The 19,272-nt window shown below is 39.5% G+C and overlaps 1 protein-coding gene across 2 annotated transcripts in view; it reads left to right on the top strand.

Annotated features, from left to right (window-relative positions):
• The first annotated feature begins 4,770 nt into the window (after positions 1-4,770).
• The window catches only part of LOC117534730 (zinc finger protein 678-like), a 101,459-nt gene continuing 86,957 nt past the window's right edge, over positions 4,771-19,272 (top strand). The window contains exons 1-2 of one of the 2 annotated variants that reach the window (XM_034198976.1): positions 4,771-5,073; positions 5,494-5,559. In XM_034198976.1, the coding sequence (XP_034054867.1) occupies positions 5,527-5,559 (33 nt within the window). In that variant the 5' untranslated portion in view covers positions 4,771-5,073; positions 5,494-5,526. Of the gene's footprint in view, positions 5,074-5,230; positions 5,560-19,272 lie in introns of those variants that run through there. The other variant, XM_034198977.1, reaches the window with a different exon arrangement.

Genomic DNA, 19,272 nt, shown 5'->3' with positions numbered 1-19,272 from the left:
TTAATGTTTGAGGTGCAATAAACGACACTGCAGCTTGTTGGCATATTACAACTATTATTTTCTGCCTCACTCAGGAGATTAACAGCTGGCGAAATTACAGCCTCACCTACTGATTTTAATTCAACCATATATCGAGCCCGATTGTCGATTTCAAATGTGTGCTCTAAAATGATATTTATAAATGACTATTATCATTATTATAAGCAAGACAATAAATGGCAAAGATATGTAGAAAATAAACGTATTTGAGATACGTTCATACCTAACGTAACGTGGGAGAAAATACGTTTCTAGCTAAACGTAATTGAGAATGCAGTTTAGTTCTGTGGGAACGTCATTTTTAGGAGACAGGGTTGGTTTGCGGAGCCCACGGTTCATTCCCCTGTCATGAATTTTATAGTTTAAAACACCACTTTTTCCAGAGTTCATTAGATATGGAGATAGGATCTGTTTCTTGATACATCTGTTCACATCTTTTGCCTTCAGCTATGTTCGTTCATTTTCTGTTTTCAAAATGTGTCTTGAATATCTTTGACTAATCCCTGATCCCGCCCTCTTTAAGGCTCTTCTTATCAATAGCCAAAACCTTCCTCTGCCATCGAGGGTCTTTTACCAGACGAAGGATCTTGTTTAGAAATTACTTCCGAGAGGTCCCTCCCTCCTCTCACTCAAAGATATTTTGGTCATTAAGGTAAAAACTAAAAACTCAAAAACCCTTTTCAGTTCCTTTTCTGTTCACTAGTTTACAAACAGAATATGAGAGGAATGTACACAGACTGTTTGGATGTAAGTAGGCTAATGAGTTTCAAATTCAGCAAAAAGCAAGTCATATTTCTGTGGGTGATTGGAAACACTTTCTGACATTATTTAGTCAAAGTTAGTAAATATAACTAAACTAAATACGCTATTGCATCCTATTTGAGTGATTTTATGATCATTTTAGATGTATCTTTAACAGAGGTGTAAAGTAACTAAGTACATTTACTCAAGTACTTAAGTACAATTTGTAATACTTGTACTTTACTTTTGCTACTTTGTACTTCTACTCCACTACAGTTCAGAGGTAAATGGTGTACTTTTACTCCACTGCATGTATTTAATACCTTTAGTTACTTTACAGATGGATGAATGATGTGAAATATAACACAACTACAGCTGACACAAAACAAGACAACTCAATACAACCGACAGACACAACAAAACTAATCTACAGCTACTTCGTAGGTTCATAGCAGAGGTGAGAAGTAACAAAGTACATTTACTCAAGACCTGTACTTAAGTACCATTTAGAGGTACTTTTACTTTACTTGAGTATTTCTATTTAATGCTACTTTGTACTTTTAGAACAGTTCAGAGGTACATGGTGTACTCTTACTCCACGACATGTATTTAATACCTTTAGTTACTTCACAGATCTGGATTAATGATGGTAAATCTAATCAAGCGTGAAATCAGACTTTAGTTCCACCTGGAGTAAATTCACAAGCTACCCTGCAGTATACAAAGTCATTCAAACTAGCTGCACCTTTACCAGCTTTGAGAACACTTTATGATCAATCATTATAAAACATATACAATAAATAAAATGTATTATCAGAAACAATTTTTTTTTTCTCAAATGTTTAAAATCTGTCCCATATTTATATTTATTATTATTGTTATGATTATGATTATTATGATTATGATTATTGCCACAAGGGGGCAGTGAATTGCTGATGAAAAATAAATACTAAAATCCCATGATGCATTGCGTTCAATATAAATATATTACAATACATATATATAATAAAACAATAGTTGAAAAAAAGAATGTATTTAATTCTTAATTTTATCATTCATGCTTTAGTAAAAAATAGTTTTTATATTACATTTCTTTATATATTTTTTTTCAAGTTTCAAATTATATTATTTTTTTATTTAATTATTATTTTCTTATTTTCATTATTTATTTATTTTTACATTATTTTATTCTTGCTATGTTTTTCTTATTTTACATTATTTTATTATATTTGTTATTTGAAAACACTATTATATTAATAATGGTGTTTTCAATCACAAAAAACTAAAAAATATTTTTTCCAAGATTTTTATGTCTTTCATTATTATTTTAATAACTATTTTTATTTGTAATCCCTAATGAATGAACTTTTAAAAACCTGTCTGACCCGTCTCATCTTTATATATCTATTATTATTATAATTATTAATATTGTAATTATTATTTATTTTAATAGCGATAGTGTTTTCTATTTTTTTCACCACAGGGGGCAGTGAAATTATGTTTAAAATAAAAACTCTAATCGCATGATGCATTGCGCCGGGAGCGGAGAGAAGCTGGTGACGCCGGAAGGAATTGTGTTCTACCATTGGCAGAGGAGTTAAATTAGGTGATGTCTGGTCCATGTTTAAGCGGATGAGTGGGAAAAGGAAATCCATTAAAATGCCAGCTTTGGTTGATGGGGAGAGGCTGACAGTGACAGATAAAGAGAAGGCAGATATGTTAGGAAGGACACTTGCAGCAGTACATAGTGGGGAGCATCTCAATGATATTCATAGGCAGCAAAAACAGCAGTTACTAGCAGAGAATGAAAACATGAAGGAGAAGAGACAGGATAATAGGTCAGCTCTGGATGTGGAATGTACAATGTCAGAACTCAAAATAGCCTTACAAGGTACAGGATATACAGCCCCAGGACAAGACCAGCTATGTCATGCTATGTTTAGACAGTTACCTATGGAAACTATGGAAATGGTGCTGAGTCTTTTCAATAAAATCTGGAGGAGAAGGAGATATGCCAAGTGTGTGGAAAACAGCAGTCGTGCTACCATTCAATAAGCCAGGGAAAGATACAGCTAACCCTGGTAACTACAGACCAATAGCTCTTACATCACACCTATGTAAATGGATGGAAAAGATCATTGTCCGTAGGCTCTCACATGTACTGGAACAGAAAGGGCTGCTGAGTAGTTTTCAGAGCGGATTTCGTAAAGGGCGGTCCACAATAGATGCTTTAGTAACATGTAATGTAAGAGTGAGTAATGATGTGGAAAAAAACACTGAAAATGAAAGAGATAATGGCAATAGTGTACTTTGACATTGAAAAGGCGTATGACTCTATGTGGAGGGATGGATTACTGATCAAATTGAGTAGAATGGGTATTGGAGGGAGAATGTACAATTGGGTTAGGGCCTTTTTAACAGACAGGACATTTAGAGTAAAGGTTGGAGCAGATATTTCCAATTATTTTGAAATAGAAAATGGTATTCCCCAAGGGAGTGCAGTCAGTCCAATATTATTTAACATCATGATTAATGAGATATTTACATGCTTAGACACATGCGTCCAATCGGCTCTATACGCAGATGATGGGGCTGTTTGGATGAGGGGAAGACATGCCCCATACGTAATGGAGAATATAACTAGAGCGATTAAAAAAGTGGAGAGGTGGTCATATAACTGGGGATTCAAAATGTCAGAAAGCAAGTCATGCTACATGGTATTTACAAACAAACAAACGCAAGATTGATGGCCAACAGCTAACACTATATGATCGTCCAATGACAAAGGTGAATGAGTTCAAATACCTAGGACTGTGGTTTGATAGCAAATATACATGGAAAATGCATATTAAACAAGTGGAAAACAAAATGCAAAAAAGTATTAAATGTATTGCGAGCTGTAGCTGGATGCAACTGGGGTGCAGACAAACAAGCATTAATAGACATTTACAGATCAATTATGAGGTCCACAATAGACTATGGTTGTATAGTGTATGGAGCAGCAGCAAAAACATCGCTTTTAAAAATTGATAGAATACAATATAAAGCATTACGGCTGTGTATTGGAGCGATAAAGTCATCCCCTATCAATGCAGTTCTGATAGAAGCAGGAGAGACACCGCTGGAGATCAGAAGAGAGAAACTTGCTCTGTCATACTGGGTCAGACTACAAGGAAGTGGAGAAGAAAATATTTCAAACAGAATATTACAGGATTGCTGGGAATATGCAAAATTCCAGGGACGTGGGTTTGGCTGGACGAATAAGGAAAGAACGAGGGCATGTGGAGTGGAGAATATCACGTTTTGCCATTTAGCCGTGTTCCCCCATGGTTGTTCCCAGAAGCTAAAATAGATATGAGTATTGTAGAAAGGAAAAAAGAGTGGCAAATAAATGAAGTGGGAATTAAAACAAGTATGTATCTGAACGAAAAGTACTACAATTTCCTACAAATGTATACAGATGGTTCTAAGAACAAGGAAGAGTGTGTTGGAGTTGGCATATACATCCCTGGCTTTAAAATATCTATTTAAAAAGAGCGTCTGATCAATTATCAGTGTACACAGCAGAAATGCTTGCTGTAATAATAGGATTGCAGTGGGTTGAAGAGGTCAGACCAGATAGAGTGGTTATATGTACAGATTCATTGTCCATATTACAAAGCATACAATCAACTACTAGAGAAGACATTCTGTGGTTGGTGTTTTGGGAACAAAAGGAGAGGGAGTAAGAGCTACCAGAAAGGCACTGTTTAAATTCTTGAGTGAAACTGGGGAAGGAAAAATAATTTAACATTAGGTCAGGAAAGAACATAGATTTGTTTTTTGTTTTATTTATTTCATGGTTTTATTGATTTATTTATTGATTTTAATTTAATTTTGATTAGAGCATAAGTTAAAGAGTTGGAATGATGTGATGATTCATACTCATGTACAGTAGGTGGCGGTATGCACCTTTTAAGTTGTTTGCAATCCGCCAAAAGCAAGAGAAGAAGAAGAAGAAGCAGAAGCAGAAGCAGAAGCAGACGTTGATGCAGATTTTATAACAAATGTAATGTGTTTAAGAGACTTTTAAAACACATACCAAGAGTTAGTTTATCCTTGGAGGGTGATTTATCCGTGCTTTATCCGTTAAACCGTGTTTTAGTTGCTTCCCGTTCTTTGTTCGTAGCTTTTTTACCACGTGGCTGATCGATAAACACAAATAAAGGCATTAAAGGGAGATTAGTGTGTTTAACGGCAGTGTTTTATCAAGAAAAAGAAAGACTGAAGAACCAGGACGAAGAGGAGAGAGAGGTAACATCCTTCAATGTGTGTGTGTGTGTGTGTGTGTTTTAATGACTTTGTATACTGCAGGGTAGCTTGTGAATTTACTCCAGGTGGAACTAAAGTCTGATTTCACGCTTGATTAGATTTACCATCATTAATCCAGATCTGTAAAGTAACTAAAGGTATTAAATACATGTAGTGGAGTAAGAGTACACCATTTACCTCTGAACTGTTCTAAAAGTACAAAGTAGCATTACATAGAAATACTCAAGTAAAGTAAAAGTACCTCTAAATGGTACTTAAGTTCAGTTCTTGAGTAAATGTACTTAGTTACTTCTCGCCTCTGCTATGAACCTACGAAGTAGCTGTAGATTTGTTTTGTTGTGTCTGTCGGTTGTATTGAGTTGTCTTGTTTTGTGTCAGCTGTAGTTGTGTTGATTATTTCAGAGACACAGCCGGAGAAGGAGCACTGAGAGCAGCATGGAGGAGAACAAAAAGACCCCTGGAGCTCAGGTCAGTGTGCACTTCATCACAATAGATTCCTAACACTGTTATCCCCAAATGAAAGATCACAACCTGTTTAGAAAATACAATATGAATGCACAATATGGTTAGATATAGCTTAGAACGTTGTTGTATATGATACAATAACACTTTAATGGTCAGATCAAGTCTGAAATGTGACTTGCATCACAGCAGCTCCATGTGTAACATCAACATAAACAAATATCAAGACACAATACATGAAAAACAAACAACAAACATGTAACCTAACAGCAGGATCAGTGAGAGACAACCTGCTCAAAGAGCCTTCAGCGTGCTTTTGATCTGGATTCAGCTCTGTATTTACTGAGAGGACAGACTGGAGCACAAAGGATGCTTCAGTCTGACTTTATTGAATCTCCATTAGATGGCAGCAGTTCATATTCTCTGTTCAGAGCATGCTTTGGGTCCCAGGTGATGTTGTTGGACAGCCTCTCAGGTTATTATGGTCTGCTGAGTCAGAAAGTCTCTGACAGGGTGGACCAACAATCTTTGAGCAGACTTTTAACAAGTGGAGCAGTTTTGATTTCAAAGCTGTTGACAAACACTTGCTCTCAGTGCTCCTTCTCCGCCTAAAAACCCACCTCTTTCCCTCGCTTACCAGTCAGTCTGAGCTATGTCTTACCTATTTGTATGCTTTACTGTCTGTCCATAGCCTTTATGTGCCTTGTATTTATTCTTATGTGTGCTTTTTGATCTTTTCTTATGTGTGCTTTTTATCTATTCGTGTAATATTATATTTTATTATAATGTTATGTTCATTGTGAAGCACTTTGGCAAACCCTCTGTTTTTAAACTCTGCTATATAAATAAAGTGGATTGGATTGGACTTGTACCAGGTCGCATTGCAGTACTGCAGAACAGACACGATCATAGATGAAAAGTAGGGCTGCATGATTTGGGGAAATAATCAAATTGCTATTTTTCTGACAGATATTGCGATTTGATTTGCAATATTTGTTTTTAAGCAACCCAGCGGAAGTTTATTGTAAAATGCGGCTATATCTCCGGCTAGGAAGGTCGTATCAAAGTGCTCCCGTCTCTAGCACCCCCGCAGCCCGAGCTGCGAGCAAAAGAACTAAACTTACATGAAACTTCCGTTGGGTTGCTTTAAAGTCAAGCTTCAGTTTAAGATTCACCCTGTAATAGATGTAAAACATGTGAGCATTACTAACCTGACTCAGATGCTTTGATTCACCAAACCATCTAGGAAAGCTCCATTTGAAGCCATTTGGAAAGGGCAGGCACTTTCAAAAATACTTGGCAGGTGATTGGATCAATCTGTCTATCACTATCATGGGCCACTTCTGATTGGTTAACAATGGCTTCTGATTGATGTGGATGACTGACAAACAAGAAGAAAGAAAACAATAAAAAAGTTATGTGTCAGTATTCAGTGTTTCCCCTAGGTTTACTGCCTTGGCCCCGAAACTATTTTTTGAATTTTGAATTTTAAATATGGGCAGCTTGTCTCTACGATTCGCTGGCCAGGAAGTTGATGTTGATGAGTTATGTGCTAAGTGCGTTAGCACTCTTTCGCTTACTGCTGATTCAGAGACTCGGTGTTAGAGTTGGGTTTTGTTTCAGTAAAAATATTTCATATCGTCAGTTAGCTGAGTTTCTTCTTGTTAAGTGGGTATGACACATTAAAATACGGCTATATCTCCGGCTAGGAAGGTCGTATCAAAGTGCTCCCGTCTCTAGCACCCCCGCAGACCGAGCTACGAGTGAAAGAACTAAACTTACATGAAACTTCCATTGGGTTGCTTTAAAGCAGGCATTGGCAAACTAAGACCCCGCGGGCCATATACGGCCCATTGGGCTTTTGAATCCGGCCCGCCGAATATTGGTACAAAATTGTCCAAATTATAGTAAAGACCGCATTCATTTTGCCTTTTTCCTGCAATTCCTGGCATTTCAGTTGATCCCACTAGATGGGGCACTCTGGACACAATTGACATTTGCTGGAGTCTGGTCTATTCTCTCAGCTGGCCCCACTCGGCAACCCGGCAAGATCCAAGAACCAAATACGTCACGCTTACATTGGAGGGGGTCGAGATTAACCTGAGCAATAACAGTTCATGGCGAGTACGGCGAATACAAGTTGTAGCAAGCAGTAGCGCTGAGCAAAGTGACTAGAACGCGACCACACATTTATAAAAAACACTTATATAAAATCAGGCAACACTAACCAGACTTAGTGTGATTCTGTTTATTTGACCTTAATTTAATAACCATCCGTTCACTGTTATTGACCATTGTGAAGAGGCAGATGATTTCCTTTTTGTTTTGTATTATTGCAGCTATCGGATGGAATCAATACATGGGCTACATGTGGCCATCACAAGTAAAATCATAACGAAAACTACGCCGGTAAAATATGCGTGTAGAAAACGGCTTATGCCACAATATGATAGCAACAAGTAGTCAAGATAGTCAGATTAGCTTTGGTTGCTATGCTAACATCACCTGTAGAATGCCAGAGAAACTTTCATAACAGCGTTGTGATGCCAAACAGCTTTCAGACTAAAACACATTCACTGATGGGGATGGGGGATATTTGTCAGCTGCTTGTATGACAGTCAGACAATGAAAACTTTACAGCGGCTGCTGCCGCGAGTTAACGGGAGAATAAACTCCGGTAGACGAGCAGCACTGCAGCGGGCAGTAATGCAGCAGAACCACATTAATAAACAATGCACCACGGCACTCTGGAGAAAGGTACAAGGTTGGAGAAGTAGTTCTTTAATGTAATCTGGCTTCGTATAATTAAAAACTACCAGACGCAGTCCTCTATTGATGTTGTTGTGAGCGGTGTTGTTGAGAAAATCAGCGACGTAAAACGCTGTGTGGGTCATAAGAAGGCACGTAAACGGTTACGTCATGACGCAAACGATGACGCAATAATTCACCTTTGAACCTAATTCACCTTTGAACCTGCATCTGTAACAATGAGTGGACCAAAGAAAAGAAAAGTCAACATTGAATGATGAGTGTATAATGAGGAGTGGACAGCTAAATATATTTTCACCGATCTGCTACTGGCCCGGCCCGTCTGTCAAATTTTAAAACTCATAGTGGCCCCCGAGCCAAAAGGTTTGCCCACCCCTGCTTTAAAGTCAAGCTTCAGTTTAAGATTCACCCTGTAATAGATGTAAAACATGTGATGGAGTATTTACTAACCTGACTCAGATGGTTTGTTTCGCCAAACCATCGAGGAAAGCTCCATTTGAAGCCATTTGGAAAGGGCAGGCACTTTCAAAAATACTTGGCAGGTGATTGGATCAATCTGTCTATCACTATCATGGGCCACTTCTGATTGGTTAACAATGGCTTCTGATTGATGTGGATGACTGACACACAAGAAGAAAGAAAACAATAACAAATAAAATGTTTTTTTTAAAATCGCAGGCTTTACGATTTGATAATCGAATCATTTCAAATTGTGATCTCGATTTAAAATCGATTAAGTGTTCAGCCCTAATGTAAAGAACAACAGAATAATTTCTCTGCTCGCCCAAAAATATGTGCTCTTTCCATGACAGCAGATGGTCAATCATTACACCCAAGTATTTGTATGAAACTCCCTGCTTGATTTGATCTGTATGGATGACAATGGGGACTTTATGGGAGTCAGATGTTGAGCCAAAAATGATTTCCTCAGTTTTCTTGGTATTGATCTCAAGAGCATTGTTATCAGTCCTCTCAACCACCTGATTTACTGCCTGTTGGTGCAGCTCAGGGTCGTCTGTGTTACTTAGCAGTTACTTAGCATATTATTGAAGTATCATCAGAGTACTTAATTATGAATTGATGTGGTGTGTTGGTACGACAATCATCAGTGTAGAGAGTAAGGCAAGGCAAGTTTATTTATACAGCACCTTTCAAAGTGCTTTACAAAAATGAAAGACATTAAGAAAATGGCATTTAAAAACAGTCAAGCAAAGATAATAGAATAAACATTAAAAGACCAAACACATGAATAAAAGTTACAGTGCAGTTTAAGATAATAGTTCAATTAAAAGCAGCGGCAAAAAGAAAAGTCTTCAGCCTGGATTTAAAAGTAGTCAGAGTTGCAGCGGACCTGCAGGTTTCTGGGAGTTTGTTCCAGATGTTTGGAGCATAATAACTGAACTTCTCCAGGTTGAGTTCTGACTCTGACAGAAAGCAGACCAGAAGACCTGAGAGATCTGGATGGTTCATCATTTAGCTGGAGGTCAGAAATGTATTCTGGGTCTAAACTAGGGATGCTCCGATCGATCGGTCACCGATCGAGATCGGCCGATACTCACTCTCTACGGATCGATCGGTGCTCTCTAAACATGCCGATCGCGAGAGCCGATCGCATGACGTCAAATACATGACACTTTTCTCTGTGTGCGGCAAAACAAGCTCGCCAAAATGGCTTCATCGGTCTGGCTTTATTTTAAGGTGTCCGAAAAAGACAGTAAAATAGCGGTATGCAACGTGTGTGAAGCAGAAGTCCTGCAGCTCCGCCCGCCGGACCGGTAAGCGGAACGAAACACACAAGAGTTAGACCTAACACACTTAGCTATTTTATCTACCTCTGGAACAAGCTAAACTAGTTATTATAAATATATGTATTATTCACTGTCGGGTCACTCATTACTGGATCAGTGAGCTGCATGAGATACTGACAGGCTGTCAGGAGAGAGAGAGGGAGAGAGGGGGGGAGAGAGTGGGTGGGAATAGAGAGGAGAGATAGTTTGGGGAAGAGAGGGGATATATTTTGCGCTATCTGCTCTCGCTCTTTGTTTCTCTCTTTTTTTGCATTTCTCTCTTTTGTTCTCTCTCCTTTTTTCTCTCTCTCTTCTTCTCATTTTTCCTCTCTGGTTTTCTTCTTTTCTTTTTTCTTCTTTCTCTTCTTTTTCCTTGCTTTTCTCTTTTGCGGTTAATATGAAAATCCTCTTCCGCTCATCTCTCCCGTGTTATTCTCCAAAGTGAATGTAAACTTGAATAATGTACATCATTTGAATGTAATAATTAAGTTGATTGTTTGTGGAAGCTCCAGTGAATGAGCATTAACTGAGTTTAAACATCACTTTAAATGGAAGATTTAACGTGATGTTTAAATCTTCCATTTAGGCCCCGCCCACTCGATCGGATCGGCGATCGGTATCGGCCGATACTGATTCCAGTGATCGGCCCCGAAATTGGCGATCGGAGCATCCCTAGCCTAAACCATTCAATGCTTTATAAACCAGCAGCAGTATAGTAGTAATCAGCAGCGAACCGCTTCAACACGTGTATTTCGGTTTATTCACGGAATTCATTTTGTTATTCTACAATATTGTTATTTTATAGTTATTTGTTAATGTATTATGTAAAAACATAAAATCGAGATTGTGCTCAGTGATAAAATCATTGATTACAAATATTTTACCTGCCAAAGACCTGACATTTAATAAAGCTAGTTTAAGTTTGTACACCATCAGTCAGATTGTTTGTGGCTAGCTGTGGCTGACATGGAATCACTTCTAAATTTGATAAACTAACACAAACTTGAGCGCTTCCTGTGTTTAAGCTGATTCACCGCTCTTAATCTGTTACCTATCATCAGAGTTGGGTGTAACGCGTTACAAAGTAACTGTACTAATATTACTTTTGTCGGTAACGGAGTAGTGTAACGCGCTACTTTTATAATTCAGTAATCACACTACAGTTACTAACATTGCCCCGACACGCGTTACTTTGTTTCTTACTAAAATCAGTCATAATCACACTGACAGACAAGAGGGGTTTCCGCCGCAGGTTTATATGTACGTAATCTGCGCGACTTGCGCGTCCACATCTCCACGTGCAGTGCTGCATAAACATGGCTGAGTCAGCGATAACTCTCGAGGGGTGGAGGTCTGCCCATTATTTAGAATAGACAGGAATTTGACGGTGAGGCGCAAACTGTGTCCAGGCCAGAAGCTGTTATCCACTGCTGGAAACACCACGTGGTCAAACCTCAACAAGCACCTGCAAAGATCACATGCTAAGGTGAAGCTAACGCACACGCTATTTGTTTGTTTGTTGTTCTTCTTCTCTGTCTTCCGGTTGTTGCCTGTTTTGAATGACGAATACACACTACCGCCGCTTGCTGGTAAGGAGAGTTATTGCCACTCACGCATGCGCAGTTCGTACGTGCTCGGCGAGTAAAGTAACGAGTAAAGTAACGAGTAAAGTAACCAGTTACTTTATGTAGAAAGTAATGAAGTAGTGTAATATATTACTTTTTAAAAAAAGTAATATGTAATATGTAATATATTACATTTTTTTATTAACAACCCCATCTCTGCCTATCATACCCCCGGACCCCCCTAGAGGATGTGACGTCCACCCCCCAATTAAAACATGTTCATACAATACTGAATACATTTGAAGCCATTTTGACATACCTATGTCAATAAGTTTCTGTTTTTGTAGTGTATTTGTCTTTTGTAGAGATTTTTTATTTAATCTTTATATATAAAATCTCGCCTAGGGCAGCAAATTGTCTAGAACCGGCCCTGGTACTAGGCCTCAAGAGCCTTTCTTGTGCTGGCAGACTCATAGAAACAAATTGGTGGGGCGCACTTCGCACGCACTAAAAAAATCCATGCGCTGCGCACTCACATTATGCTGGGCCCACATGCCTTAGCACCGCTGCTATGACTCCATCCTAGGGTAAACACTGAGTACTATACGTTTTAGTTACTTGTGGGGTACTTAACATGAATAATCACAGTTACTATCCTTTTACTCCATCACATTTCAATGAGAAATAGGCTATTTTTATTTTAACTCCACCACAGTAATCCATCATCAGCTTTACTTTTTAGATACAAATTTAAATCACAATTGATCATAACTCAAAATACATATATTTGTATACATTACCAAGTGGTTTCATGTAGGGTACAACCCACACAAGTATCATGCTAAATGAAACTCTGTTGCTTGGATATCACTAGATCCTGTTACATCAGCGTAATGTAAAAGTACATAATGATTTATGTGTACATTAGCATAATTACTAGCTAGCTGCTAGCTGCCGCAGCCGCCTAGTTAATATCAAAATCCATCATAACATTCCAGTACCATGCTGTCATGAATGCGCGGTGCTGTTACGTGTACAAATTGACGTGCTTGATGTGAACGAGCATTTTGGGGGGCGTGATTAAAGTTGTGCATGCTCTATGAGCGCACATACGGGTACGCTGCTATGACTCCATCCTAGGGGAAACACTGATGTTAGAGATAAACAATTTTACTCCTGACTTGTTCAGGCAAATTTCATCTGCCTTAACCAGTTAAGCCCTGAGCCTGTTTTTCAGGTTTCAGGCTCGAAAATGCCACTAACACAACAAATGATATATCTTCACTTCTAAAAGGGGTAAATTAATAATTATTTTCTCAAAGCAAGGTTACATCTGTGAGTTGGATGTAGAAGTGTCAGAATCAATATAGATGTTTTTATTTTAAAGTAAATTCAGATGGAACATAGTAAAAACATGTAAATTCTAATGTCCACCTAAAAAAAAACCTTTACTTATCGTGAAAACCACCCTTGCATGATGGGTTAGTAGACTAAAAGCTTTAGGAATCCAAACTATAACATATAATAAGTACCCTGTATCAAGATTGATGCAAAACAAGTGAAATTTGACCTTTTTAGAGAGATTTAGAAAAATAAAGTCTAAGCGGACTCACCTCTGGGTAATTTGGGAACCATCGGTTCCATTTGAACTTTTTCACTGTAAAAATCATTTTATTACTTTGAATTATCACTATAGGTATTCATTCCATCCAAATACAACTGTTGTGAAAAAAAATAAAAAATAAAATAAAACATAGGCCTACTCTTACAGTGAGCCTCTGAATTAGCCCCGAGCGAAAAATGCTAACCTATTACAGCACCGAAAATCACTCCTCGCTCCCTTATTACTTATCCTAGCTGCACATCCAACACATTGTTTATGATCGCAAGGAGACACAGAATCTAACGGTGCCCACCTGAACAGCCCAACACTGAAAGATACAAACTCGCGACGTTATCAACAAAAACGTACATCAAAACAAATGGCGCTAGCGCTAATGCGCTAGGCTAACAATGACTTACCTTCCTCGTTGTCTGGTCTAAACTGGTCTTCAATGGCATTAAAACGATAAAAACGATGATGTAGTTAATCCATAGATTAATATCCAATGGGGCTGTGTCCCCTTTGAAATGTTCTGATAATCTATAAGCAATAAAACTGCAATTCCGTTATCTGCTGTCCGCTCTGTGCTCCGTGCGCTCTGGGTCCTGCAATTCCAGCTTCTTTACGCTGTAAACAATACATTACATTACATTGCATTTAGCTGACGCTTTTATCCAAAGTGATTTACAATAAGTACATTCAATAATGAAGTCGGCTGCGTAATGTACTTAAGTTGGCTGCCATTCTTTATAATTTGCGCAGGACCATATCTCTGGAACCCATTGGTCGATTCGTGTGATTTACACCTTTTTCTTAACCATCAGAACCAATAGAATCGATGGGCAGTTCCCAAATCTACGTAAACATTACCATAGCGGACGTAATAGAGAAGCAAACGAAGCATATCTGAAAGTGCAAGCCTGGACGGCAATACTTTATATCGAGTATATTGCCATAAATATGATGATTGATTATCAGTAAAAAATTATACGTGACACAAAGACATTGGATTAACCTTGAGATGCGTTTTTATTCCGTTGAACACAACTTTTGATCACAAATCAAAAAAAGGTAAGACGTAATTATTGTAATATTTTTGGAACCGATGTTGTTTACTTTCTCTTTTCTGGCTGATAGCTCCAGGAATTCGAGGTCGGACAGTGATGACATTACATGTGTGGAATCTGTGGAGTCTCAGCTTTAAATCGTATATCTTGTTTGTGCAGTTAAGATAGTAATAAGGGCATTTCCACCAGGTGTTGTGTGTAAAAAAGCGTTAGCATTAGTTAGCATTTTTTCGCTCAATGCTAATTCAAAGGCTTGGTATTACTTTTGTGTTTTTCTTAGCTAACAATTGTTCTTATTGTCAGTTAGCGGAGTTTCTTACCTTTTTAAAAGGGTATGAAACATTAATAGTTTCATAAATGTTAAGAAGCCCTGAGACATGTGAGAAAAAAAAAAACTGTGGGAGGGGTCCACTGGGGGGACCTTCGGGCTTAACTGGTTAAAAAGATGTCTGCGGTCCCAGAAAAAGTAAAAATGGTCAATAAAATGGACAGAACGGTCAGTACAGGTAGTTGAAAGCCACGTGTTCAGTGCAAACAATCTGCTGAATCTCTCCACTCCTCTTGAGGACAGGTTATCCAGGTCATCAGAAAGAGATCTCCGGTTCTGGGCAAGCAGGGCGTATCTGTTCTGGATTGGCACAGTTGGTGGTTTAGGAGGATTGTTTGTAGTTCTCCCTTTAGCAGCTGTCCACGACTGTTTCCTGGTATGAATAGGGGTTGGAAGAGGGGCGCTCTTCCTGGTGATAACAATGCAGGCCAGCCGGTCGCATCACAGATTTCAGAGCGCTGGGCTCTGCCTGTTATTCGTTCTCCCAAATCCCATGGAAATGATTTACTCTTCGGCCTTGCACCCAGAGAGTTCGAGGGAGGACTACCACTTGTAGATTTATTACCCGGTACACAGCCCTCTTGTTCCTTGGAATCCTTGTAGCTGCTAGCTAGCTGTAAGTTAGCATGTCCTTTTCCATTCTTTTGCACTGGTAAAGTGGTGTCATTCCAACCTAGTCCATTCACTTCCACGTTAACTTCCAACCGTTGCATTTTCATTTCCAACACTGCCATCTTCTGTAGAAGTTTGTGGAAGTCATCTGTAGAGAGCGGACGCATTTTGCTGCTAACTAGCTTAAGCTTAATAGCATGCAGTACCAGGCTTTAGCTGTTGCTAGGCCACGCTACTGTAGGAGTGAGGTCGTTGTAAAAATATTGAAATATGGCTGAAACCCTTAATCAATTACGAAGAATAACTGTCCCAGTGTTAAGTTAATGTCCAGGAGCCGCTGCTCGAAGTTATCAGAAGAGAAAAATAGGAAAATCAGCATTTAAAAAAAAAGTAAGCAGAGGCAAGAGCAAGCAGAAAAATGTCTGCACTGTAAGAAGCAGTGAATCTACAACGAACGTATATTCTGATATTCGGGTACAGCCCTAGTGTGATCCCTAACATACTGTTGGAACCAAGGTAACACAGTCTCCAGGCGACATTGCTTCATGTCCCCGAGCACTATTGCCGGTGCATCAGGGTGGCTGAGTTGCAGCTCGTGAACACGGTCAGCGATGGAGCCGACCGCCATTGACACTCTGTTGCTGGGAGGCACGTAAACAACAAACAGTAAAATACACCCGAATTGTCTAGGCTGATTAGAGGATGAAAGGGTCTTAACATCATGCCACAAATTTCTACAAACAGAAACGAGGGCGTGAATAGAAAAAGAGAGTTTATTTGGCTGCTGCTGAAGGACACAAACAGGCGAAACAAGAGGTCAGCTGGTCGTGGCTGCTCTTCACGTTGCGTCCTCCTGCCAGAGAGAGAGAGCGAGAGCGAGATCCGGTCCAGTCCTTTATCCGGCTAGCTCCAGCCGCCAGGTGTCCTCAATTCCCGTGAGCACACACAGAGGGAGAGTCATTAAAGGGCCACACACACACATACCCACCACCAGAGATAGTGAGGCAGGGGTCGTCACACCCCCCCCCCCTTAAGTCGGTGTCCCCAGGGCCACCGGCACCACCACACCCAACCCATCCCAAACCAAAGCAAAAAGTCATGGAAAACAAAACCACACATATAATAAAATAAAATACACACCATTCACACAGCAATCCTCGCCTTCAGCACCCAGCCACACCTTTAGCAACACCAGTATCTGAGAAGCACTTTAAAAAACATGGGCAGAGCGAGAAAGATTTATCACAGTATGACAGTCAATATATATACACATCAAGGTCAAACTAACAACTACTTAGTGCCATGGAGCACGTGACAGCGCGTCAGCAATAACATTGTCGGATCCCCTAATGTGCCTAACATCAAGGTTGTAAGCCTGAAGAAACAAAGACCACCTCGTCAGCCTTTGGTTGGGACACTTCATTGAATGCAAAAAGGTCAGGGGATTGTGATCTGTGTAAACCAAAATTGGTCCTCCTGCTCCCACATATACAGTGAAATGCTGCAACGCCCAAATGAGTGCTAACGCTTCCTTCTCAATCACCGAATAATTCCTTTGGTAACTGTTACGTTTCTTTGAAAATAAACTGATGGGTCTCTCCACCCCCCCCCTTGTCAACCTGGAGCAGAACCGCACCGACTCCCACCTGGCTTGCATCTACTTGGAGACTAAAAGGACGATCAAAACATGGAGCCGCTAACGCCTGAGAGGAGCACAACAGAGACTTAACACTATCAAACGCTATCTGACAGTCGACCGACCAAGTATATTTTACCTTAGCCCTAAGAAGTTCTGTCAGAGGAAACACTGTAGTGGAACATTTTTCACAGAACCTCCTGTAGTAACCCACCATACCCAAAAATCTCTGGAGTTCCTTTTTGGTTGTGGGCTGTGGGTATTCAGATATTGCCCTGACCTTGGCCAGAACTGGAGCCACACAACCCTGACCCACCACATGACCAAGGTATGTCACTGTGGCCTTTGCAAAGGCACATTTGGCCAAATTAATAGTCAGATGTGCCTCCGCCAACCGTTCAAACAACATCTCGATGCGCTGAACATGAGCAGTCCAAGTATCACTGCAAATTACCAAATCGTCTAGATACACCGTACAGCCCTCTAAACCCGACACCACGCGATTCATCAAACGTTGGAATGTAGCAGGAGCATTTTTTAACCCAAACGGCATTACCTTATATGAATAAAGTCCAGATGGTGTGGATAATGCTGCTATTTCCTGTGCCCCGCTTAGACAAGGGGACCTGCCAATATACCCTTTAAGCAAATCAAATTTGCTAACATACTTTGCAGACCCCACCTGATCTATACAGTCATCCATCCGTGGCAAAGGAAAAGAGTCTGATTTTGTCACTGCATTCACTTTTCTTAGATCAGTACAGAATCTAGGTGTCCCATCCTGCTTTGGCACCAAAATACATGGAGACGCCCAACTAGATGCTGATGGGACAGCAATTGTATTGTAACATGTAATTAAACTCTGCATCCAACCGACTGCGCTTAACTGGTGGCATGCGATAAAAATGTTGCGTAAAGCCCAGTCAGTTTGCGAAGGAGTGTCTCCAAACAGACACAGATATTTGTGTACCAATGCTGATAGTTCCTCACGTCTTGATGCCGCCAAATGAGACAACAACCCGTCTAAATTATCTAGCGATTCCAAATTTCTCAAATGACCACAGAGCAAACTATCATCAGGTTCGGGCACTATATCTCCCTCATGCGTCAAACCATGTGTCACCACAACAGCCGGCTGCACTTTATCCTTCTCCACCTCTGTGTCTGTGTTAACCTCCCGCTTGTGGTAGGGTTTCAGAAGATTTACATGACAGAGGCATTTGGTCTTCCTTCGTTCTGGTGTTGCCACAACATAATTTAGGTCAGAAGTTTTCTCAATGATAGTGTACGGACAGGTATTTCCAGTTACTTTACATTCAGTATAAAATCACAGACACACATATACATAGGCTACATCTGATTACAAAGTCTCATCTGTACAGGACGGTAAAATAATAACAGGCACACATATAAATAAATCTATGACAAAGTCTCATCTGTACAGAAAAGTATGATAAAATAATCGATGGCAAAAACATGTCTATAGCCACTGTAAATGTCTCCGTTGTGGGACGAATAAATGATTAATTTAATCATCTACAATTCAAAAACCTTTATTTATCCAGGTAAAATCCCATTGAGATCAATGATCTCTTTTTCAAGGGAGACCTGATCTACACATGTAATCTCACTTTTACACACCAAAATAACGTTAACACAGAGTAAACGTTTGCTAATGGAGTCTATTTTGTCCCAAGAAAAAGTTCATGACTATCGATAAAAAAGATATATCAATAAACCTATTGTTCATTTTCGTGGTATTCCCCACACATTGCCAGTACACTATTAGTGTAATATTTACACTTACCCATGTCCAAATGGATCCTTGTTGTTGTCTTTGCATTCTTCTTCTTCAGAAGAGTCGAAGACTTCAGGTTCCGAGGCTCTATCTTCACTGCTGCTAGCGAAAAAACTCTAGCGAAGTCGGCAACTGTAACATTTTTTTTTAGCAATTTTCTCTGTCTCTCTCTCTCCTCACAGACGTAAACTGATGGGAGACACGTGATTTATGTTTTTTTTACTTGGTGGGTAGGTCCTTAGTGATTTCTCGATGTCCATTGGTCATTTCAGACCATATTTCTACTCCTTATAATCGAAAATATATGATTAATTACGTAAATGATGCGCACCTGGACTCCAGAGGGTTAAACAAATAGCTCTCCTGGCCGAAATGTCCCTAAAATGAAGTCCGACTTCGAAATATATCTCAAATAATGTATGCACTGCTATTTCCCCACATAAACATAACAGTCTGCAATGAAACGTGTCTCCTGTGCGCTCCACTTCCTACTTGGCACACCGGTAACTTTCTCCTGCAAACGAGTTACTGTCTCTCACAATTTGTTTTTATTG

Source organism: Gymnodraco acuticeps, unplaced genomic scaffold (assembly GCF_902827175.1).
Source record: "Gymnodraco acuticeps unplaced genomic scaffold, fGymAcu1.1, whole genome shotgun sequence".
NCBI lineage: Eukaryota > Metazoa > Chordata > Actinopteri > Perciformes > Bathydraconidae > Gymnodraco > Gymnodraco acuticeps.
The sequence above is the reverse complement of the archived record's forward strand: the minus strand, read 5'-3'. Positions and strand labels throughout refer to the sequence as shown.